This window comes from Macrotis lagotis, chromosome 2, assembly GCF_037893015.1.
Source record: "Macrotis lagotis isolate mMagLag1 chromosome 2, bilby.v1.9.chrom.fasta, whole genome shotgun sequence".
Classification (NCBI taxonomy): domain Eukaryota; kingdom Metazoa; phylum Chordata; class Mammalia; order Peramelemorphia; family Peramelidae; genus Macrotis; species Macrotis lagotis.
The window spans coordinates 337,602,840-337,627,505 of NC_133659.1; the positions used below are offsets into that span (position 1 = coordinate 337,602,840).

At 43.5% G+C, this 24,666-nt stretch overlaps 1 protein-coding gene across 7 annotated transcripts in view; it reads left to right on the forward strand.

Annotated features, from left to right (window-relative positions):
- The window catches only part of TTLL8 (tubulin tyrosine ligase like 8), a 78,566-nt gene that overhangs the window by 48,957 nt on the left and 4,943 nt on the right, over positions 1-24,666 (forward strand). For all 7 annotated transcript variants that reach the window (XM_074227231.1, XM_074227230.1, XM_074227234.1 and 4 more), the window contains 7 exons: positions 2,084-2,198; positions 4,150-4,272; positions 8,749-8,938; positions 13,746-13,894; positions 16,481-16,724; positions 20,557-20,992; positions 22,276-22,768. In XM_074227231.1, coding sequence (XP_074083332.1) covers positions 2,084-2,198; positions 4,150-4,272; positions 8,749-8,938; positions 13,746-13,894; positions 16,481-16,724; positions 20,557-20,992; positions 22,276-22,768 — 1,750 coding nt within the window. The remainder of the gene's footprint in view (positions 1-2,083; positions 2,199-4,149; positions 4,273-8,748; positions 8,939-13,745; positions 13,895-16,480; positions 16,725-20,556; positions 20,993-22,275; positions 22,769-24,666) is intronic.

Sequence of the window (24,666 nt, forward strand, 5' to 3'; positions counted from 1 at the left end):
GGCTTTTATTTTGTGGTTGCTGAGCCAAATGAATTTAAGACACGGGTCACTTCAGATCTGATCTAAAGCAGGAAAACCTTGCTTCTTAATCTAAATTGTTTATTCTTAGATAATCCATGTTCAAAATAGGTTCTGATCTAAATTGGTCCACGAAAACCAAAGTGAGGACAATTGTGATTCTCAGCCTATTTTGTCTCCCTCAACAAGTGTCTCACATGATCTGAAGGCTGAGGGCAGATGGAGGGAGGTCACTCAAGCCTTGGCCAGAGCCTCAGGACCCTCTAGCCTGCCTCCTGTGCCCAACTCCAGGGCTATGGCTAAACAGCTCCCTCTCTTGGTCTGTCCATTCCTGCCATTATTGCTTTTCTCATCCTGAAACTTTTTCTGTTATTATTATTATTATCATTAGCCTAGTTTATATTTCTAGTTTATAGCTATAGAAACTAAGACTAGGGAAGATAAGCTGCTCTGGCCAGACATGTTTTTCACTTGGTAACGAAATTTCTGGTGATGAATCTATCCATTCTGACCAAGGTAAATTATTGAATGATAGGCATACAGTCCATCACCAGAACAGTGTTCCCATCTGCAAAATGGGTGCAACCCTATTTTCCTTACTTACTTCATTGGACTGAGGAAAAATGGGACAATTTAAGTAAATTAGGGACTTCAGAGGTTGTGATTCACTGGCTTTGCTGGGCTTTGGAGAATCCACAGGGGAATGGGAAGAAAGCAGATCCCATCAAATAAAGGATACAAGGATGGTCCCCAAGCAATATTTGTGTCCATGCGCCCTTTGAGACCTCTCTCTAAGAAGAAGTGGTCTATAATGCCCCCCCCCCCCGCGAAGGCCATATGTTTGGTGCCCTCAAGAGGAGCTACCCACAGAAATCAGAATGGTGAGCCATAGCACAAACTCTCAGTTCCTAGCTTAGCCTCTGCAGAGAGTGCCTAGTTCTCGGTTAGTTTTCTGCTTTCCCATTCCCACCCTCCCATATTGGAGCACATTACTCTCTAGGGGAAGAGTGAAGAGCTGAATGATTATCTTTCATTTCTTGCTGCCATGTCTTGTGACTGAGGCTATGAAGGAGAGCTAGCTCAGAGGAGAAGAGTCTGTGGTCTTTGGGAGGCCCAAAGATGGTGCTCCTCATCAGTTTGCTGGACATGCCACTATATTTTAGAAAGAACATGGCTATTTTGGAAAATGGCCAGAGGAGGATGACTCTAGGGAGGGATGGACTGAGGAAATTGAAGAAGATGGACAGAACCCAAGAAAGCTCTTGTCAAGTAAGGAAGGTCTATCCATGGAGAGCAATTTCTGTGATTAAAAAAAGGCATTCATCTTAGGTAACTTGGACCCAAGATGGAAAAGAGATAATAGTAAGGGTAGAGTTCATACAGAGGCCCATTTAGGACTATCAGGAAGACCTGAGTGAAACCACAATGCGGGGGAGGGGAGACAGGCGGTACACTGTACCCTGGTCCTGGACTCAGGTTCATTCTTGCCTTGGACACCCATTGACTGTAGTACCCAGGCCAAGCCACTCAGAACCTTAGTTTTCTCAGAAGCAAGGGCTCACAGGGTAGTGATCAATTTGACTTCTGTCCCTGCAGCCTTTCCTTGTCCTCCCCTCTGAGCTGAGACCCTCACTCCCACCTTCCTGGGCTCTCGCACTAATCTCTTGAGTCTTACTGGTTCCCCTCTCTCACTTCAGGCTACTTCCTATCAAGCATTCAAGATCCTCCAAAGTCTACCACTCTGGCCAGATTGGATAACACTTTGTCCCCTTGCATTCATTTTTGTTCTTGGTTCAAACTGTAGACTGCCCCTAGAATGCCATTCTCAACCCCTGGCTGTGGTCTAAATAAATCCCCCGTTTAGGAAGCCTTCCCCAGTGATTCTCATGGACAATGGCCTTTCCTTTTTAAGACCTTTACTTAGAACCTCTTTCAGCACCCATTTGAACAGTGTCATTTTGTGGACATTCATACACTGGAGGTGTTTCTGGCAGTCCACAAGCTTAGGCCCCTGGCCCTTATTAAGTAGGTGCTCATGGTCATTTTGTCTGTTTATTTTTTGAAGATCGGACTATGCATGAACATGCGGAATCTGCCATGGTATGTTCCAGCTAATCCTCATTCCTTCTTCCCTCGTTGTTACGGTCTCTGCTCCGATGGTGAGAAACAGGAGTTCCTGGGTGAGTTGTGACTCACTGATTGGGACTGTTGCACCTGCTGATTCTGGGATCCAATGTCATAGTAGACTCTCCACTTGTGAGAGGGGCCTGATTGTGCGAATGGGTGCAGATGCTTCTGGCTCCACTCCCTGTCCCTCTGTATCCTTCCCTTTATCATTTATACTTTTGCCGTGGAATGAAAAGACCTGAGAAGAGAAGAGTTAACTAAAGGTCAATTGCTTTTGTCAAAATAATCTTTGCTTTTTCAATGCTCTGATAACCTGATACAATGTGAAACCTGGGTGAATGATGGGTGACATGGGCTTCTCTCCTGGCTCTGGGCCCAGGATGTGAATCTAGAGAACTTCCTTCTGGCCAGGACAGTTGGAGTCCAACACAGAATTCTGGAGTCCCCAGCTGGCACAATTGTGTCTTTCTGAAAGGGCACTCCCCTAAGATCGTAGCTTAGAAAGCATTCTCATGCCATCCTGGCACCTGCTAGGAGGCAGCTCTGTGTCTGTGCCCATCTCTCCTTCTTGCTTCCTGCCCCTCCCATTACTGGCACCCAGCAGACCACCCTTCCTGTCCAAAAGAAGTGCTGGATAGGCCTTCAGGACCACACACAGTAGGATACCCACTTTTCAGATAAGTTAACTGGGATCTGTGGAGGTTAAATGACTTGGCCAGTGAACCCACAGCAAAATCAGAAACCAGATTCTAGATCCATCCATGGTGGGGAGTTTGGGAGGAGGGAGGGGAAAGGGCTCCATTTCTTCAGAGAAAAAAAGAGATCAGTGACATAAATATTTTATAAGCTGTGTCTTATTTAAATAACAAGTGTGTGTTTTCCTTTGAATATGGGTTAAGCTCAGCAACACGGGTTGATTATCAACTTTAATGGACTTGCTCGTTTCATAAGTGCAATTATCAGGGACAATTTTAGGGTATCTGAGATGGAGAATACCGTCTGTATCCAATGAAGGAATTGTGGAGTTTGAACAAAGACCAAGGACTATTACCTTTAATTTTAAAAAAAGTTATCTCATGTATTACATAATTTTGCCATCTCTTATATTTTATTTTTCTTCCTTAAGTATATGATTTCTCTCTCATCACATTCAACTGAGATCAGTGTATACCAGGGAAACAAAGTAAAGACTAACAGACTGCCTTCTGGGGGATGGGGGGAGGGAAGTGAGGTTGGGGGAAAAATTGTAAAATTAAAAAAAATGAATATGGGTTAAGTTGAGGTTAGCCAACACAGCTGCAACTAATTGAAAAATCTGAAAAATGGCTTATGATTGAATTTCCCTTGTACTTTCTGTATGGGGAACTCCAGATTCAAGGACATTGTGAAAAAAGAGAACATTGAGCAAGAAGCTTCTGTTTTTTTCAGGTCACCCCCTTCAGGGCCTCACCAGCCCCACCTTCTGTGGCCTGGGAAAGACTGGTTCCCTCAGGAGGACTGCCCAGCTTGGCCTCCCCCCTCACCTTTCCATCCTCTTACTCCTTAATGGTCTTCATTCTCCAACTCCACTGTTTTTGCTTTCCCCCAAATATGAGCCTCCACTTTCCATTCCCTCCCAAATGATATCCATCTTTTCTCTCTCTCTGTCTTTCTTTCACTCTTTTCACTCTCTTTCCCTCATTATTCTTTCTCTTCTCTCCCTCCTCTTCTCTTCTCTTCTTTCCTTCTCTCTCTCTCTCTCTCTCTCTCTCTCTCTCTCTCTCTCTCTCTCTCTCTCTCTCTCTCTCTCTCTCCCTCCCTCCCGCCCTCCCTCCTTCCTCTTATTTACTATATTGGGTTGCTTTGGGGCATTTGTATCCCCAGGGCCTTGCAACATAGTGATTAGCCAATAAATGTTGAGTTGGCTAAATTGAATTTCTTGTATTGAATTGGAAGGTGTGAATACTTCACTGTCCCACGAAGAATCTAGTTGGAAAACAGATCACCAACTTTCTCTTTTTTCAGAGGACTTCAGGAGGACAGCTGCATCCAGTATCCTGAAGTGGGTTGTCAGTCACCACAGTTATAGCAAGAGTAAATCCAGGGTCAAGAAAGAAGACAATGATGAAGAGATGGGTCAAAATAGAGGTATTTTTGGCAATAATAAAGGATTTATTGGGTTATTAAAAAAGGAGCTGGAGTAACTGTCCACATAGGTTAGGTGCTGAAGGAGAGGAGTATTCCTGCTGAAGCTGAGGGACATGGTGATAAGAGGGAATGGGAGGAAGAGCAAAATATTCAACTCTTTTTGATTGTTTTCTCTGTCAAGGAGAATGATCTTTGGCCTGGAAAGAACAGAGCAGAATTGTCTAACAGGGTAATTATATCCAAACAAGTAAGAAGTTGGTAAAAACAAAAAGTTGAATTAGTCGTCCTTGAAGATTTCAATTCACTAAACTCAGATTACATACATACCAAGAACAGGCAGATAAGGTTGTTAAATTGCTGTCAATGAACTTTGAAAGATTACAGAGGTTAGTAATGATCCAGTAGTGTTAGAAAAGCAAATATTACTGCAGTTTTCACAATTTGGAAGAGAAATGAATTTGCTGCAATGAGCTTGATTTTGATTTCTGGCAAAGTTCTAGCACATATTAAAAGGATGTTTGATGAACACATAGAAAAGGAAGCTGCAGTAAATCACCAACATGACTTTGTCAAGAACAAAACTTACTATATTTCCTTTTTTGGTTCAAGATTAATAAATTGGGGGCGGCTAGGTGGCGTAGTGGATAAAGCACCGGCCCTGGAGTCAGGAGTACCTGGGTTCAAATCTGGTCTCAGACACTTAATAATTACCTAGCTGTGTGGCCTTGGGCTAGCCACTTAACCCTGTTTGCCTTGCAAAAACCTAAAAAAAGATTAATAAATTGATAAGAGCAGGTGTGTGCTGTAAGTAGAGTTTACCTAGATTTTGGCAGAGTCGTTCCTAATCTGAACTTAGAGCCAAATGGTCAGTGGATTTCCATATCTTCTCCAAACTCTCCCACATAACTGTTTCTGCTTGGGCAGGGAGCAGTTGTTGCTCTCAGGCTGCAGGTCTCCTTGAGTACTAGAACCTTCATGCCAGAATTCTCCATTCTTGACTTCATATCAATGTGCTGGGTCAATTGGATGAGCTGGGCCATTGCCACTTGAATGTGGCTCCTGTTCTTCTGTCTTTACATACATTTGCCCCAAAGGTATTTTATTGTTGCATACTCCAGATCCAGAGTACAGCTCATTCATATTTTCTTTTGAAGACCCAAGTCTTGCCCTTAGGAGAAATCTGTATGACAAATTAAAGCTATCTATAGACATATAAAAAATGTTATAAATCATTGATTACAGGGTGGCTAGGTGGCATAGTGGATAAAGCACTAGCCCTGGAGTCAGGAGGACCTGGTTTCAAATCCAGTCTCAGACACTTAATAATTGCCTAGCTGTGTGGCCTTGGGCAAGCCACTTAACCCCATTTGCCTTGCAAAAACCTAAAAAAAAAGAAATCATTGATTAGAGAAATGGAATTGAAACAACTCTGAGGGTAACACCTTATACCTATTCAGATTGGCTAAAATAACAGAAAAGGAAAATGATCAATGTTGGAGGAAATGTGGGAAAACTGGAACATGAATGTATTGTTGGTAGAGTTGTAAAATGATCCAATCCTTCTGGAGAGCAATTTGGAACTATGCCTAAGGGCAATAAATCTGTGACCATCTCAGGATGCCCCTGCTCATCCAGGACTGCATCATGCCAAAGCCTTGGAGAACCCTGAAATCTTTCAGAACCTTCTCTTTCAGCTTTGGCCCTTTATGTGACAGATGCTTCCTTCACAGCTTGGCCTCTCTCATTTCTCAAGGACAAATGAGATGCTTAAGGCTGACCAACTGGGCAGGGGGATCTCCCTTCTCTGTGTTAACACTCTGGCTCCAGCTTGCCTGCAGACCTGTTCTGGGGATTGCAGTCATCTGTGGGCATGCAGTACAACCTCAGTGAAAAAAATTTTAAAGATATGAGCCAAAATAGCAGTGTGTATTTTTTTTTGTTCTTTTTTGTGATATCTGGACATCCTATATACAGGTCTAGGCCAATTAGAACTGTTCAGATAGTAAGTCAATGGGTTATTGTGTGGCTATACATAGTCTCAGAACTTCTTAGAAACAGCCAAGGGTTTCAGCCTCATTGTCAGTAAGAAAGTAATGAGATTCCTGGCCAATGCAGCAGACTTCAGACATCCATCCCTTCTAACTTCCCTAGGCTGGCATCAGTATGAAGGGCCTGAGCTTTGTCTGCATCTGTAATGAGGCACTTCTGGAGCTACAGAAGTTATCAATCACCCCACCAGTTTCCAAATACTACTGAGGAGTTAGTCATCCAGGAAGCGTTTTTAAGGGACCTAACACAAAGAAAGGTTTAAACATTCCCTGCCCTCAAGGAGCTCTCAGTCAAGGGGAGGAGACAGCACACACACGCACACACGTGCACACACACACATGATAATAGTACAAGCTAAATACAGAATAAGTGGGCAATAATCTCAAAAAGAAGGCAATAGCAGACTGCTCTATGGAGCAGTGGAAGTGGGGAAGGGATTTAGAAACATGAATAGGATCAAAGGAAGTAGATGATGGGAATCAGCCAGAGTTGGTGATAGGACAAGAGGACAAAGGATTCTGAAGTAGAGCATTAGTAGAGGACTAGTTAACCAGGGAGTCAAGCCTTGGAGAGGAGGAAAGTGGATTTTGGAAACATCTGAGGGATTATAGGACTATAAGTCATAGGGAGACTGAGCAGGGTTGGGTGGAAAGGTGAAAAGATGACCAGATTGTGATCAGACTAAGGGATTTCAGAGGTCATGAACATGGAAGTAGAATTCTTGTGGGTGATAGCAAGAGGAAAGGTATGCTCACCTTTGTGGTTAGCTGAGTAGGGGCAGAAGGAATAAGGAGTAAATTGAGGAACTGGAAGGTTTGGTTATTTGAGGGAGCATCAATATGTATCTTGAGCTCCCTTTGTGAGAAGGCAGGGGAAGGGGTATAAAGAAAGGTCATGAACCAGGCCCTTAATTCTTTGAGGAAGAAGTCCTGGGTGTCACCCAGGATCTGGACCTAGGACTGACCATGTAATCATAAATGAGATACTAAGAGATTTTTGAAGGAATGGCAATTCTTGGCATTTTGTTGGCATTCTTGACACATGCTCAATGAATGCCAGTAAATCCTAGGGGAGGAGTCCTTGACTCTCAGTGTGTCTGAGGATGGCCTGGTGATGACCACTTTTGTCTTCTTGGGCTCAGACCTAGCTTCCTACTGGGACATTTTTTGACTCCTCCATATGACAGAGATTTGGCTAAAGTTGAAAGTGGTATCATTAGCTGCAGTCCTGGGTTTTGTCTTTCAAACAGTTGAGCCCTTAATTTTTTTTTGTTTGTGTTCTTCCAACCTCATCCCAAAGACGGTAGGGGACTTAATTGATTCATGTCACCAGTGACATTTTTCTTAAGTCATTGAAAATTGCCCCCCCAATTCCTTGAGGGGATACTCTCCCACTGGTAAAACCTCACTGGGAAGGTGAGTATTGGCCTTTTTTAAAGTTTCTTTATCTTGGGAATCATGGTACTCACTCTATGGAGATCATGGATGCTCCCTAGCAACCAGTCTTGAACACACGTTCTGGCTTGTCTAGAGTCTCTTGTTCAAAGTCCACTAGACTATAAGCATTAAGATCTTTTAGGGTTTTTCCCATCTCACAACTTGGGACTCTGGGATGATGTCACTGGATAGCAGTTCTTTCTGGTGGTTTGTGATGTCTGCTGGGGCTGCTTCCAAAAAGGTTGAGTCACTGCCTCTGGGTTTCCCTGATTCTCTCTTGATTTCTGTGACTTTTAAAAATTTCTTTCCTTATCCTCTACCCTCTGCAAAATTAAAAAAACCCAAAACCTTGCCTGTTCAACCTATTGACAACAGCTGACCCACTTTTAGGTTCTGTTGGAACACTTGGGCCTTTTTTTTTCCTAGAGTGAGGCAAGGACTGAGGTATCAACAAAGAATCCACCATGCCTGTGGGAGCTTCATGGCCTTGGTAGGCAGGAGGTGCTTCAGGACTCCTAGGCTTTCTATGATGGCAATAGGAAAGAAAAAGAAAAGCATCCTGTCCTTTCCCCACAGTCCACACTGCCAGTGATAACTTAAAAGTTTATATGTACACTGAAAAGATCTATAGACTTGCTGTCTCTGTCTCTCTGTGTCTGACTAGCTGGCTGGTTCTCTGGGACTATCTCTGTCTCCACCTTTGTCTCTGTCTCTCTCCATCTGTTAATGTTTCTGTCTCTTGTCTGCCTCTTGTCTCTCTCTGTCCTTCTGTCTCTGTGTCTATCTCTCTCAAAACTGAAATGGGCAGCCTGTGTGTTAGTGATGTTCTAGGGAAGGGGTCCTGCTCAGGTACCCATTGAACCAGATGAGCTAAGGGTCCCTTCTCAACCCTGAGGGTCCCTTCTCAGATCTAAGGGTTCCTTCTGGGACCTGAGCCACTGGGATTGTCTACTACCAGAGCCTCCCTCTGGGCTGTATATTTTCTTTTCAGATCAAGCTAATTCTGATGAGAAGAAGCTCATCGACCTCCCTGGAGAGCTCATTGAGGTGGCCTGCAAGGTGTGTGAGAACTACCTGGGCCAGCTGGAGCACGAGGACATTGACATCTCAGCTGAGTCCCTGATCACCCTCTCGGATGCTGAGTGGAAGGAGCTGATCGAGCAGTACTACAACCTCATCCAGTAAGACCTTAGTCTTGTCCTTGCCCTCAGGAACTAAAAGCCGAACAAAAGGGCTCCACTGGGGAAAGAGGCCTGAACCTTCTGCCAAATCTGAGGCCTACCTCCTTCAAACAGGTTGAGAAAGATGTCCTACTAGTCTGTGTGTCTGTCTCTCTGTCCCTTTGTCTCTGTCTCTAGGTCTCTCTGTCTTGTTTGTCTGTCCCTGTCTCTCTTCCTCTCTCTCTGTCTCTTGTCTCTATCTCTGTGTCTTTATCTTTCTGTCTTGTCTGTCTACGTCTCTTTCTTTCTGTTCTGTGTCTCCATTACTTTGTCTGTCTCTGTCTCTGTCTTGTCTGATTGTCTCTCTCTTCCTTTCTTTCTCTCTATGTTTCTCTGTCTCTTTCTATCTCTATCTCTCCCTCCCTCTCTTTCTCCCTCTCTGTCCCTTCTCTCTCTCTGTCCCTTCTCTCTCTTTCTGTCTGTGTCTTCCTGCCTCTCTCTCCGTCCTTCACTCCATGTCTCAATCTCTGTTTCTTTCTCTATATGCTCCCTTCCCCCCCCCTTCTGAATGTGCTTCTGTCTCCTTTCTCTGCTTCCTCGTCTCTGCTGGGTGGTCCCAAGTTGGCTATGATCTCTATCACCATCTACTTGGCTTTCATCAGGGACATCTTTTGCTCACTTGAATCCCTTGTTTCTCCTAATCCAGTATGGCTGTTTAGTTCTCATTTAAGAATCCTCAAATGTCTGATTTTGCTAGACCAAACAAAAGCCACCATTATCCAATAGCAAAATCATTGAATTAAGATCTGGATAATGAGGAAGAGAATGCCATGGGATAAAGCCCTTTCTCTCAAGGGTGGGGTGGTAGAAGAGAGAGAATTGGGTACTAAAAAATAAAAACTAAATAAATTAACTAACAAACAAAGCACTTTCTGCATCCAAATATAATAGTTACAGTCTGCTGCATCTCCCTAAGATAAGACTAGATAGGAATCTCTAGGGAAAAATCTTAATAAGGGATAGAGAGAATGAATTCAGGTCTTCAGTGGTCAGGGTGAGGTAGCATTCCCCCTGGATGTCCATTCTCTGACCACCAAGGTACAGGTGTGGTGGTCTCTCAAGGACCTGTTGCAGGAATGTGGCTTAGTATCGGGGGTGGTAGGTATCATCCTGAACTCCTGTCTTTGCACATTTCCTTCTTTTTTTTTGCCCTCTTCTCCTGGTGCCACCCTTCCTTGTCCATTCCTCAGGGGCTCCAAAGGCATCTTTACTTCCCTCTCCCTGTAGCTCCTTTTTTCTACCCCCCATTTCCTCCCTACTATTTTTGACACTCTAGTTTTGATTCTGGCCATCCAGAGTCAAACTTCATGTCTTGGAGAATGTTCCCCACCCACCAGGATCCTCCTGTGAGAGAATTTCTATCCTGAAGATATCTAGTCAGAGAATTTCTAACAGTTCCAAGAAAATAATCAAAACAAAGGAATTACTCTCATCATGAAAATTTAAGTCCTAAGAGATTTTGTTCTTGGTCCTGTCCTAGATATATTACATTATCAAGGAGATAATTAGATATAACCATGTAACAAGAGGATTTCCATTTCCATAGATAATGCTTCAGCCCACACTCAGTCAAGATAAACTCTTTTGATCTTTTCAGGGTTTTAATTTTACATTAAAATCAACCACAAGCATACTCAATTTAATTCCTTTCAGCCAGCATTTATTAAACAACTGCTGGGTGTACTATGCTAAGAGCTGGGGTGCCAAAGCTATCTTTTCCTTTTCTTGGCCAAATTATTCTTTCCGTAATGTTACATTTTCTTCATATGATAATTGTGGGGATTAAATTTGTCCAACCTACAATAAAAGACTGAAGCAGAACTTTGAACCAATGGCATTTTATTAAAGGGTCCATGGTCCCCGATAATGAAGTAGCCCCCTGATTTGAGATGCCCCTTCTTTCCAGGGTCCTATCTTTATAGGTTTTAATGTCATGTATTACCTGGACATTCTAAAGCAACTATACAAAATGCAAAATCTCACTGATTGAAATATGACACTCAAATAAGCAAAAATGGTTATGTCTGCAGGGTCACAGGTTGGATGGCCCATTTCCACTGATTAAAGTGATCAACTGACTATGTATTCATATTGGACAAGAAAGAGAAGTCCAAAAGTATAGAAATAAATTGCAGGACTTTCTGTGTAACTGAGTTGCCTCTGCCATACTAGGTCATTATGATAAGGAAAAACAAGGATGTAGGGCTTCTAGTTTACTTCCTGTGATTAAATAAAGTGAACTTAGAACCTACCACTCTCTGCCTAACATACAGAACCTATAATCACTTCTTCTATAGAATTGTATCAAATTGATTTTACTAACTGGAATGGAATAGGGGTTCAGATGAATTATTTCTCACAATATCCATTGATATGTATGTCCCCTTTGTGCATAAAACATAGTTCTTAAATGAAATGCATGCAATAGTTTGCTTGCAACTTTCCCTTCATACACACTTTTGGTTTAGTCTTTGGATTAGATGGTGTCACCCTTCAAATTTTACTTCAATTACCATTCTAACCAGGGATATTAGGACAGAGACATTGAAAAGTGAATGGATAAGAGACATCGTAGGAAGGAAAAAGGACCTCTAATGATGGAGAAGTCCATAATTCTTCCCATGGATTGTACATCTAACCTGAGGAAAAAGCATCATCTTATGATCCACAGAGGAGATTGGCAAGTCTTAAATGTCACCAAGAAAGCAGATGTGTCTTCTTGGCCTCAATCAACCAACAATTATTAAATACCTTCTTACTAAGTATACCATTTAGCAATATACTAAGAACTGGGGATCCAAAAACAAAAAAGTAGTATTATCTATCATACCAAAGAGCTCCTACCTTTTGAGGAAGGCAATGTCTTTGTGTGTATATATTATATAAGGAATAAAATGTAATGTTGTTAGAGAAGGAGGGCACTAACCAATTTGAAGGGATCAACAAAGACAGTATAGAACATGTTACCTAAGCTTTTCTTGAAGGAAGTGAGGGGTGTAATGAGTTGGAGTTGAGGAGGGAGGGCATACCAGGCAGATAAGTGGTCAATATAAAAGCTTGGAGATGGGAGGTGATGGAGGTGAGGAACAGAGAGAAGTCATAATGACCTGAGTTTTGTATATCATTAGTCTTTAAGTAAATGCTTCTAATCTAAAAGGCTTTTGTAAGGTAATGAAAGTGCACAAAACACTGGACTTAATGTGACCTCAGACACTTGGTAACTGAGTCTTCTGGGGCAAATCACTTAACTCTGTTTGCTAAGATAGAGATAATAATAATGTTTCCCTCTTACCTGCTAGAATGGTTGTGAAAAGCAAATGAGATAGTATTTGAAAAGAGCTTAGCCTAGTAGTAGGTGCTATGTGGACAATCTGCTTTGGAGAAAGGGGGGAAGAATGATAGCAGGAAGTCAGATGACTAGGAAAAAGGCACACCAATCACATTGAACCTAGATGACCTGGTCCCCCAATTAGAAAAATAATGCCAACAAATGTCTGTCCAGATGCCACTTGAAGAACTCCAGAAAGAAGGAGCTTCCACAGGGCCAACAGACAGAAAGGGTGACACACTGGGTGGACACCCCTTGAATGACTCATGAGAGGACGTGGGCAGGAGCTGCTTAGGGTGGGCTGAAACCCACATTGTGGGTTTGGTGCTGCCATGAAGGAAACCCCAGATCTGTTGACATATCCCCTCAATTCCTACCTTGGCCAGATCCATGGTCTTGTCTACCATTCCCATCCACTGCTATCGAGTATTATGAATTTGTCCTTGTAGAATCGTGCTCATATTTTTAATGTGTCCCCTCCACTTGAAGCCTGACATACTTCTCCCTCTCTTCTCCCTCTCTTCACCTCTTGCATGAAACCCTCCTGAGCAAGCTGCTCTGTTCCATGGTATCTTTGCTCTCCTTGAGTAACTGACACTTTGAAACTGCTGCCTTCTATAGTAAATTGATTCTCTCTTCTTATGAATAGTGCTTTATCTAATGGGGAGGTATCAATCCCTGTCATTTATGAAGTACCTACTGTTTCCCAGACACTGTGATGCATTCTGGGGACATAAGGGGAAAACAGATCTTGTTCTCAGGAAGTTCACTGTCTATGAGAGGGAGAGATATGAGCTTCTGGAGGCATCTTGGTGGCACTGGGGGCTGGGGATTTGATCTCTTGGTAGGATCTTAGTGGTTGTGGAGGTGATATGCTCTTCCTAGGAGAACTGGACCCCAACTCAGTCAATCAATCAATCAGAGAACTCTCCCTTTTTGCTCTAGTCTCTATTCTTAGGAAGAATGGAGTAGCTCTAGCTGTCAACCAGAGCCAACAGTTAACGGCCCAGTTCTTGCCCTTCTGGAGCTTATAAACTCATGGAGGGTGGGTGGCACAGAAGAGGCAGATATAGATGTGATATAACTTGGTCAGTAAAATGGGGTCAAATCAGGAAATCTGCCTGGAGGAAGCCACATTTTAATTGGGTTTCAAAAGTCTGATGGAAATTCTGGACCAAGACTGTCCAGAAGCAGGAGAACCCCAGAGGGACAGTTTGTCTTCCTGGGATTTCCAAGCATGTCCTATCACAGTTCACCCCATGCCCTACCCCAAGCCCAGGGCAGTGTCACTTGATTTTCACAAGATGAATCTGAGAGTGTTTGCTGGGAAACTTCAGTCACCTCCTACCCTATTTTCCTTGAGGGTTCCTCAAAATGAAGATTTTGTGGGAAAATGACATACATGAATTCTAACCAGATTTTCTTGCTTTTTGTTTTTAGTGGCTATGCTTGTATTCCCAACTCAAAGAGTTACTTTTACCAATGTCAGAGTATTCTGAATAAAATTACATCAGCAAATCCCCAGTTTGAAATTGATGGCATGAGAAACATCTGGATCTTAAAACCAGGCGCCAAATCTCGAGGCAGAGGTAAGGACCCTCGCATGGAACTTGCCCAATCTGTAAGTCGTTCTCACTTTGGGAATCAGGTAGGAATCAGGAGGACTGGGTTCTGCCTCTCCTTCTCTTTCCACTTCTGCATTTTTCAGGTAGGGAAACTAAGTCACAGAGCAGGGAGACTTCACCCAATATGTCTCAGCAGGTTAATAGAAAAGATGAGAACTGAATTCTTCTGACCTCCAGGTCTGGGACTTTTTCCATGTCAGCCTAGTTACAGTCCATTGAGTAGGGTCCACTAAGATGGTCAAGCCCATTCAGATGCTTTACCATGCACCCATCCAAATGTAGCCATTGAAAAAAATCCCTTCAAAGTTTGAAAATTAGCCAGTTACTCAATCTTTTTTAAGCATCTCTGTCATAGCAGGCTTTAAGTGAACGCAGCTCCTCTCAAATGTTCACATAACTTTCCTCTCTTTGCTGGGGTATGAGTTAGGGAAGTTAGAGAAGTCATAATGACCTGAGTTTTATATATATCATTAGTCTTTAGGTAAGTTGCTTCTAATCTAAAAGGCTTTTGTAAGATAATGACAGTGCACAAAACACTGGACTTAATGTGACCTCAGACACTTTGTAACTGAGTCATCTGGGGCAAATCACTTAACTATGTTTGCTAAAATAGAGATAATAATAATGTTTATTAGTTGGACTCTCTTCATTTATGCAGGTGGGATTCTCGTTTTGAGCCTCCCAATACCTCCGGTGTGGTTATTATCCCCATTTTACAGATGAGAAAACTGAGGCAGACAGAGGTTATGTGACTTGCCCCAGAGTCACTCTAGTAAGAGACTGAGGCAGGATTTGAACTCTAATCTTCCAGACTCCTGGGGCTACACTTTGTTCATTGCCCCACTTGGTTGTCATGGAAAACCACCTCTGGGTATATATGATGCTGTCCCCACTGCCTGGTCTTCCCTGGGCTTGTTCTGTGGGCACATCACAGTCACAGGGGTCAGTGAAGTTAGGGATCGGGTCTACAGATTGCAACAATAACTTTTTTTTTAAAACTTGCTTTGTGGAAGTGATACAAGATATAAATAAAACTTGCTTCTTCCCCCCTCAAGAGACAAAAGACCTTGAACCCAGATACAACATGTGATAAGGGGTATTATGTAATATTATGCAACAGTGTTGTGTAATAAAGAAGATAAAACAAATGGGCTACGTGGAGTTGGAGGAAGAATTCTAGTTGAGTTTGTAAGGTGAGGGGACCAAGAGCAGTCTGACCAAACGTATAGGGGCACTCATCCAGAGGGTGACCAGAGTCCAGAGAGAAGAAGGGCATGGAGGGGATGTAACAGGAAAAGAATAGACAGCAGGTTGGAGTGGCCTGGAAAGATTTGGCCGAGGAGCCTAGTTCATCATCATCATCATCAATCATCATCATGATCATTATTATTATTATTATTATTATTATTATTATTAGTTTTTTTGCTAAGCAATGGGGTTAAGTGGCTTGCCCAAGGCCATACAGCTAGCTAATTATTGTCTGAGACCGGATTTGAACTCGGGTACTCCTGACTCCAAGGCCGGTGCTTATCCACTGTGCCACCTAGCCGCCCCTAGCCTAATTCATTATTTAGACCCTTGAGGGCACTGGAGAGTGAATGGTGGTGTTTTGGAGGGGAAACATGCTGAGGTCTGCTAGGAACATGTTGAGTTGGTGGTGAAGGGGAAGGACCCAGGGGAAACAGGTCTGGAGCAAAAAGCTGAAGGTGCCAGCTCCATGAGAGGGGGGATTGATTGTGTTTCACCCTTGTAGCTCCAGGACCTGGCTCATAGTCACTGCTTAATAAACACTTGATCAATCGATTGATTGGTTGGTTGAAGGTGTGGGAATGAATGAGATTACCAAGGAAGAGAGGTTGCTGGGAATCTCCCTGACCAAGGTCAGGAGCAGGATGAGGAGTCGGGAGGGTTTGGAAGGAGGAGGAGAACCCAGAGTAAGTGGAAGCTGAGAGGTTCCAGCAAAAGGGGCCAATGGATTCAGAGCTCCATTAGGGCCAAAGAGGAAGAGGACAAAAATATACCGCAAACCCTTTGGATCTAGTGGTTAGGAAGTCTCAGCAACCTTTGAGAGAACATTTGCGTAGACTGGTGGGGGTTTAAGGAGAAGGTAGGGATTTGCAACGAAGGGCAGGAGAGGGATGGCATCAAAATAAGAAGGGAAAAGGAGGATTGAACAGGTATAAAAATAGAAGACATTTGGCAAGGAAGAGACTATTGATCCATGGGAAAGAAGGGATGATGATGGAGGGAAGATTAAAAAAAAGAGATAGTTTCTTCCTCCACTATAATTCCTCCCATCCCCTCTTTATCCACTGAAACAAGAGGAGGATCCTTTTCCTTGTCTGGGTCTTTGTGATCAGCAGGCTCACTACCATGAGTTGGGTGATGGTGATGCCTCTTGGGCCATCCTGTGTTTCCCTCATTGGAAAGGGAAGGAGGGACGGCATCTTGCCTGGCTTTCAAACTAAGGAGGGTATGTTGGAGCTGGGAGGGCTAGTCTCCCTGGTTACCATTGGTGTTTGACCTTAGTGAGATGTTGTTTCCTTTCAGACATCATATGTATGGACAAAGTGGAAGAAATTATGAAGCTTGTGACATCTGATAATATTCCTTCCAAAGATAATAAGTGGGTGGTCCAAAAATACATTGAGACACCCCTGTTGATTTATGACACCAAATTTGATATTAGACAATGGTTCCTTGTCACGGATTGGAATCCCCTGACTATCTGGTTCTACAAAGAAAGTTATTTGAGGTTCTCAACTCAGCGGTTCTCCTTAGACAGTCTGGACAGGTAAGTTCCCCTAGAGGAAAGGCCATGGTGCCACCTACTATAAGGACATTCCATCCATTCTTCCATAGCTTCCTTGCCTGCCTGTCCCTACATTTCCAACAGTTGATGATGGATTGCTTCAGCAGGTGAGCAGGAAGGCGTCAGTGGAGGGTTCCCTTCTTTTGGGAAGACCAGTAGCAAGCCTTGGTCCCTCCTTGCCTGGGCCACAGTTTTTGAGAACTGTTGAGTCAGTCCGTGGAATGCCCTGGGGGTTCTGTGGCAATGCTTTCCAAATTGGAGTGTAGTGAGAGGCATCTAAAAGCCCAGCTCTGTCTTTCTCTTTTGTGTTCCCTCTCTGCTCCAAGCCTCGGGAGGTCCCAGCATCTGACTTGGGGAGATGGACAAAAGAGGGAGCTTTGGGCACAGACTGGGCAGGGTGGGTGCAGGGCAAAGGCCTTAGGCCCTCTGTCTAGTCAATCCACAAGATTAAGAGGAAGACCAGCCCCATCAAGGACTGCCCTAGATTCTGACACATTCTTTCCTGCCTTTCCCATGGGAGTGGGAGTGTGTGTGTGTGTGAGGGGGATTTTGAGTTTCATAATAGGAAAGAACCTTTCTGATCATTTACTTTGTAAACAAGAAGTCAGATTCAGAGAGGGTCTGGGGTTTTACGTAACACAGTGAGTTAGGAGAGGAACCCAAACTTCCTGACAGCATGACGGGCAGCTCTGTCTCTCTCTCTCTCTCTACTTCAGTGTTTGACATATATGAACCCACAGGTGGAATAGATGTTTATAGATAGACCTTTTCACCCATATGGATGCTTTGACCTCCCCACTCAAATCTTGGGCCCCAAGCACCATAGGAAGGGACCAATTCAGGGGGAAGGGTCCATTCTGCAATGGACCAAAGCTAGGGTTGATCAGGATATTTGGGGCTATTTGACCCAGAACTAATAGACTCAAAGACTCATCTTTAGGCACATAGACTACCATTCATGACCCTTAGTCACTCCCTATAGTCCTTTTCTATCTTATCTTTCCATCCTTCTTCCTTCTTATGATACCTTCCATGCTCCACAGCCATCCTAGCCCAGCCCCCTCAGAAACTGAAGCATGTAGTCAGCATCAGAGGCCAGATTTGATCCCAGATCTTGTGACTCCCAGAGCCACTGTACCATCCTGCTTCCAAGTTAGTTCCCATCTCTGTTCCCAGACGGTTCTAGAGTTCCCTCTTTTCTCTAATTTCCAGAATACTCTTCCATAGAATATACTAAATCTTCTCCAATCTCCCCAAAGGAAAATTTTCCCACCTTGGAGTTTCTCTTGACTCTTTCCCTGGAACTCCTTTCCCTTCCTCTCTCTTATCTCCCCACCACCACCACATCTACCCACTCTACCTCATCTTCTGCTTATCTGTAACCAAGTCATAGCTCTACCCTGATCCAAGAAGACTCAGTTTCTTGAAGGCAGGGACTATCATTTTAAGAAATGGCTTCCCTAAGATCAAAAGAAATGTGGTAAATTGGGAAACAATCTTTACAACTAATGATTCTGACAAAGGACTCATTTCTAAAATATACAGAGAACTGAGTCATATTTTTAAAACAAAAAGTCATTCCCCAATTGACAAATGGTCAAAGGATATGCAAAGGGCAATTTACAGATGAAGAGATCAAAGTAATCCATAGCCATATGAAAAATTGCTCTAAATCATTAATTATTAGAGAAATGCAAATTAAAGCTTCTCTGAGGTACCACCTCACACCTCTCAGATTGGCCAATATGACTAGAAAGGATAATGATAATTGTTGGAAGGGTTGTGGGAAATCTGGGACACTATTACACTGTTGGTGGAGCTGTGAACTCATCCAACTTTTCTGGAGAGCTATTTGGAACTATGCCCAAAGGGCAACAAAAATGTGCATACCCTTTGACCCAGCAATACCACTACTAGGTCTACACCCTGAAGAGATGATGAAAAAGGGTAAAATCATCACTTGTACAAAAATATTTATAGCAGCTCTGTATGTGGTGGCAAAGAATTGGAAATCAAGTAAATGTCCTTTAGTTGGGGACTGGCTTAGCAAACTATGGTCTATGTATGTCATGGAACACTATTGTTCTATTAGAAACCAGGAGGGACTGGAGGGATTTGCATGAACTGATGCTGAGTGAGATGAGCAGAACCAGAAAAACACTGTACATCCTAACAGCAACATGAGGGTGATGTTCAACCTTGATGTACTCGCTCATTCCATCAGTGCAACAATCGGGAACAATTTTGGACTGTCTGCAAAGCAGAGTGCCATCTGTAGACAGATAAAGAGCTGTGGAGTTTGAACACAGTTCAAGGACTATTCCCTTTAATTTAGGGGAAAAAAACCCCAAATATCTTATTGTCTGATCTTGTTACCTCTTAGACTTCTTGTCTCTTCCTTAAGGATATGATTTCTCTCTCATCACACTCAATTTGGATCAATGTACAATATGGAAACAAAGTAAAGACTGACAGATTGCTTTCTGTGGGGTGGGGTGGGGAGAGGGAAGTAAGATTGGGGGGACCATTGTAAAACTCAAATATTATCTTTAATAAAAAATAAATTTAAAAAAGCTACTCAAAAAAAAAAAAAGAAATGGCTTCCCTGTTCCTAGTAGGTCCTCCATAAATATTTGAACATACCCATTCAAGAGATGCCTCCATAGCCTCTAGTTGGTTTTTCTGATGTCTAGGATACCTTTGACACACGATTAGGAGTTTATACACTTTATATCATTTACATTGCAAGTTGGTCTGAATCCTCATCATTTGCATTTGTAAAATCTGTTTTTATTGTGAATGTCAGACCCCTACATAAAATCCATTTCTGGTGGTGTGGCAATGTTTAGAAAGGGTGACTAGAGTGGTTTCTACATTCTTCATTACTCATGAGTGTCCTATCGTATTGACAGAAGCTTCCATCAGACCTTTCTCTTTGAATTTCCTTCTTTGAAGTCATCTCATAAATTTAAGTATTTAAAAAGTGTGTGTGTGTATGTTGGGGGGGGGTTACCATAGATATCTGGGGAGAAGAGTGCCCAGGTGTACAACATAGAGTAGATAATGAGGGTGGTTGGCTAGTTGATTTGTAAAGTTAATCTCCCTGAGAATAGCTGTGTTGTAGGGTTGTAGACAGTACTCTGATCTTTCAGTCAGAATTGATTGAGATGTTGTCCCCTCAGGTTGCCCATATGAGGTAGGCGAAATCTCCCTCCTTGGGAGGGCCTCAGGTGAACTTTGATGGGGGGGGGGGTGTGGAACTGAAATTTGGGAGCTTATTTTACTGGTTGCAAGAAGGCCACAAACCTGTACTCTTTGGGATTGAAGAGACAGACCTTGTTTTTACTTCCAGTCAATAATCTGACAACTAGCTTCCTGACCATTCCTGACTTCTCTGCTACCAGTGGTCTGAAGAGTAGCTCCATAGGGTGCTAAGCTGGCAGGAAAGTAGCTGGCAGAGGAAGCTATAAGGGAAGGCCTGCTGGGTGCCATCTGCCTCTCCCCTCAGATGGAGTAGATCCATCTATGGTTGCCTGTGACCTAGGGAAGGGAAGCTGGTGGTCTGGGTTTGCTTTAGGAAGGTCTTTGTGAATTAGCTGTGACAGTGAGAGCAAAATCTCTGCAATCCCTCATCAAAGTTATGGTGGTAGCCTCCTTGGGCTCTTGAGAACAAGGATGGTCCAAGAACAGGCCTTGTCAGAACTGAAGTGCTGCTGGGGCGGGGGTGGAACCAAGAGACAGGCTAGGGCAGAGGGCAGGTGGACTGGCCCTGGAGGCCATGGTACTGACCACTAACCTTGTGTGTTCTTTTCAGCGCCATCCATCTTTGTAATAACTCCATTCAGAAGCACTTTAAGAATGCCAAGGACAGAAGCCCTCTTCTCCCTTGTTACAACATGTGGACCAGCACCAAATTCCAGGAGTACTTACAGAAGCGGGGTCGTGGCCATGTCTGGCACAACATCATCTACCCATCCATGAAGAAGGCCATCACCCACACCATGAAGGTAGCCCAGGACCACGTAGAGGCTCGCAAAAACAGTTTTGAGCTCTATGGTGCCGACTTCATCCTCGGCAAGGATTTCAAGCCATGGCTCATCGAGATTAACTCCAGTCCCACCATGTTCCCATCCACTCCCGTCACAGCTCAGCTTTGTGCTCAAGTACAAGAGGACACCATCAAGGTTGTCGTTGACCGAAAGACCGACCGGAACTGCGATATCGGCAACTTTGAACTTCTGTGGAGACAAGTAAGCTGTAGGATTCTGCACTGGCCAGATGTCAGCTTGACGATCTCTGGAGAGGGCCCCTTTATCCCCCTGGAGGGCCCTTGCAAGTTGTGCTAAGATCTAGGTCATTCAGAATGGCTTTGGGAAGCGGAATGGAGTCTGATGTCTTTAGGCTGGAATTCACTGAGAGCCTACCCACTCTGAACAAATTGGGCTTTTCATTTTCCCAAAGCCACTCCCTACTTTCCTGAATTACAGGTCCTCACCAGGTATCCAGCCCTCTAAGCCCAGGCTGAAGCTGCTTCTTTCATTGAGCCTTCATGGGTTTGCAGGTCTCTTGTACATTAGGCCTTGGAAGAGTGTGTGTGACCTGTGGTCCTGCCTCCTAGGGGTAGGAGGATCTAATAAAGATAATGTAAAGACACCATAGAAAAGTCAACTCATTATGAGTGCCATTGCCTGGTTAGGCACCTGCATTTCCTGACAGATTGTAAAATGCATGAGGGCAGAGACTTCACCCAGCCCAGGACTTTGTATGTTAAAGATCTGATGAAGGAGAAGTCTGAGATGTCAGAGCTGGAAGAGCTCTTATTATTATATACTTATTATTAGTTACTGGATTAAATCTGTCCTTAGGAGAGCAGCTGCCCCAAGTCTCTTGGGCCAGGGTGAAGAAAGGTCTTTTCTCTGCCTGTCTACAAGACACAGCTATATAAATCTAGGGAAAGATGTAGGCATATGGGGAGGGCAACCTGCAAGGAGGAGACACGTGTATCTTCCTTCAAAGGCCTAGCCATCTCCCACAGCTGGCAGGAAAAAAGCTGGTACCTTGTCCTCTTTTTTAGGGATGAGAGGATTCTGGCTGGTATCCCCTGAGGGCTGGCTCTCTTGCTCTCTCTCTCTCTCTCTCTCTCTCTCTGTCTTTGTGTCTCTATCTCTGTCTCCCCCCCCACCTCTCTCTCTCTCTCTCTCTCTCTCTCTCTCTCTCTCTCTCTCCCCTTGGCACCGCCATATCTTTTTTTTTCTTTTTTTAGGTTTTTGCAAGGCAATGGGGTTAAGTGGCTTGCCCAAGGCCACACAGCTAGGTAATTATTAAGTGTCTGAGACCGGATTTGAACCCAGGTACTCCTGACTCCAGGGCCGGTGCTTTATCCACTGCACCACCTAGCCGCCCCACCTCCATATCTTTCCATGACAGAGGTCAAGCTAGCAAGTCCCACATTGTAGATACTCTCCTCAGTTGTGGTTGTCCTCACTGGCAAGTAAGGTTGGTTTTTCTTAGGTTGGCTTTTGTCTCTCCCCAGCCTGCTGTGGAGCTGCCCCCATTCACTGGCACAAACCTCTTTGTGGAAGGCTTCAGCATTCAGAAAGGAAGGAGACATATGACTCCTATCTCTAACATCAGCCTGGGGAACCCCCTGCCAGCTGGACACTTGCTGCGGAGCCGATGTTTCAGTTCCCAAGAAGACCAGCTGCCTGAACAGACAACAGCTCTCAAGCCAGACCTGAAATCAAGAGAAGACAAGGGGCCTTCTTGCATCTTGCCAGTGCCTTTTAAGAGAGGGTCGGGGAGAACTTACAAGATAAGCTCGATTTACACAAAGACTCTTAGCAATGTGGAATTTCCCCCTTTTTCGATTCAGCACCTCGAAGATATTTCTCATAAGTCTGTGTTTCCCAGAGCCAAGGCCACAAAGCTCACAGACCCGAACATGTTAAGTTCGACTTCTATTGCTTCCGTCCTTCAGAGCATCAGGTCCTTAGAGAGCCCGGTATTCCAGCCACCCAAAGGCCCAGGTAACCTTTGCTATGTCCCCTTCCATTGACAGTGTCCTGAGCAATTCCAGGTTCTCCAGGGCCCCTAGGGTACCAGAAGGGCACAGCCCAAGGTGTTTGGGGCAGCTGCTAAGCCGGTAGCACCTCTCAGATCCTTATTTGCCTCATTATTAAAATATCCTCTGCCTGGACTATACCCCCAGGAGAGCCTTGATGAGCCTCAATGTGCCTGCCCTGTCCTGTTGGGTTTGGGGACATGAGGACTCAAGAAGCCATGAATCAAGTCTAGGATCTGGAGGGTTGTGAGCAACTTAGATAAGATTCCTGCCCTGTCTGGGGCTTGGTTACCCTCCTTTATAAAATGTGGTGTCTGGGACAGTCAGAAGCAGCATCATGAGCATTGTTATAATCCTTTAAAGATATATGTACTGTGTAGATGCACACCTTCATACATGTTACATGTGTGTACACATGTATATGATGTGCATGGCAGGTATCCTACAAGGCTTCACACCCACAGATGCATGTGTATCACAGGTGGGATATGTATTTTTGCAATGCATGTTTGTGCATTTGTTCTATATCTTAACCTGTGTTATGCATCAGCATAACATCTATGAGTTTGCATGTCTGTTTCTGTATGAACAAGGTGCTCTTATAGTGAGAGAGGTGAAGTGTCTCACCCAGGGTCCCATAGTTAATAAATGTCAGGATCTGCACTTGGGTCTTCCTGACTCCAGGCGACATCATTCTGTGAACTCTCTTAGTTCTCTAAGCCCTATGGGCCAATAATGGCTGTGATTATTCTGCCATTGTGCTTATTGGTAGTCAAGGAGAAAGCTTGTAGAGTTCCTGATTGTTTAAGGTTCTATGCTTGTGACTGTGGGTCTGAGAGCATTTATTTTTTTAAGTGAAAATATTTGGATTTTTTTTCTAATTTCATGTAAGAACAATTTTTAACTTCCATTTCAATTTTTTTTTTTGAGTTCCAAATTCTCTCCCTCTTGACCCATTACCTGCATTGAATAGGCAAGCAATTTGATATAGGTCATACTTGTACAGTCATGCAATTATTTCCAGTTTAACCATATTGTGAAAGAAAACACAGACCAAAAGACAACCCCAAAACAACCCAAGAAAAATAAAGGGGGGAAAAAATAGTCTGCTCTGATCTGCATTCAAATTACACCAGTTTTTTCCTTTGGAGGTAGATTTCAGTTTTTGGAATGAGTCCTTTGGATTATCATATTGCTGAGAAAGCAAAATCATTCACAGTTCATTATCATACAACATTGCTGTTAACTAGGTATACTGTTCTCCTGGTGCTGCTCATTTTAAATGGACTTTCATTTTCTAGCTCTTGACTCTGTTGCTATATATATATATATATATATATATATATATATATATATATATATGTATATGTATGTGTATATATATATATGGATTTATTTTATATCCTGCAACTTTGCTGAAGTGATTATTTCAACTAGTTTTTAAGTTGATTTTTATTTACAAAAAATCACAAGTCCATGAGACATGCATTACAACTGGATTTATTATAAGAGAAATGAATATGCATGAGGAATTCCTGTACAGGTACAAGAAATTCAGTGGTGCAAGGAAAGCCTTGGGTGTTTAAGTTACAAGGAGAAGGGGAAATCATAAGAAAATGGAAAAGGACTAATCCCTTCCTAATGGGGAGAGAAAGGAAGGAATAATCTCAAAAGCCACATTCTTTTCCCTTGGGAACTTCTGGACCAAGAAGATAGAAGAATCTGCTTCTCTCCAAGGGTCCCAAGCTGCACAGTTTCTCAGTCTAGAGCAGACTGACTGGTGCCTGACAACCCCCAGGGAGTCTGACTTGATTCAAACAGCAAATTATGGATGGCAACACTTTGTCCTTGACATGTTCGGGG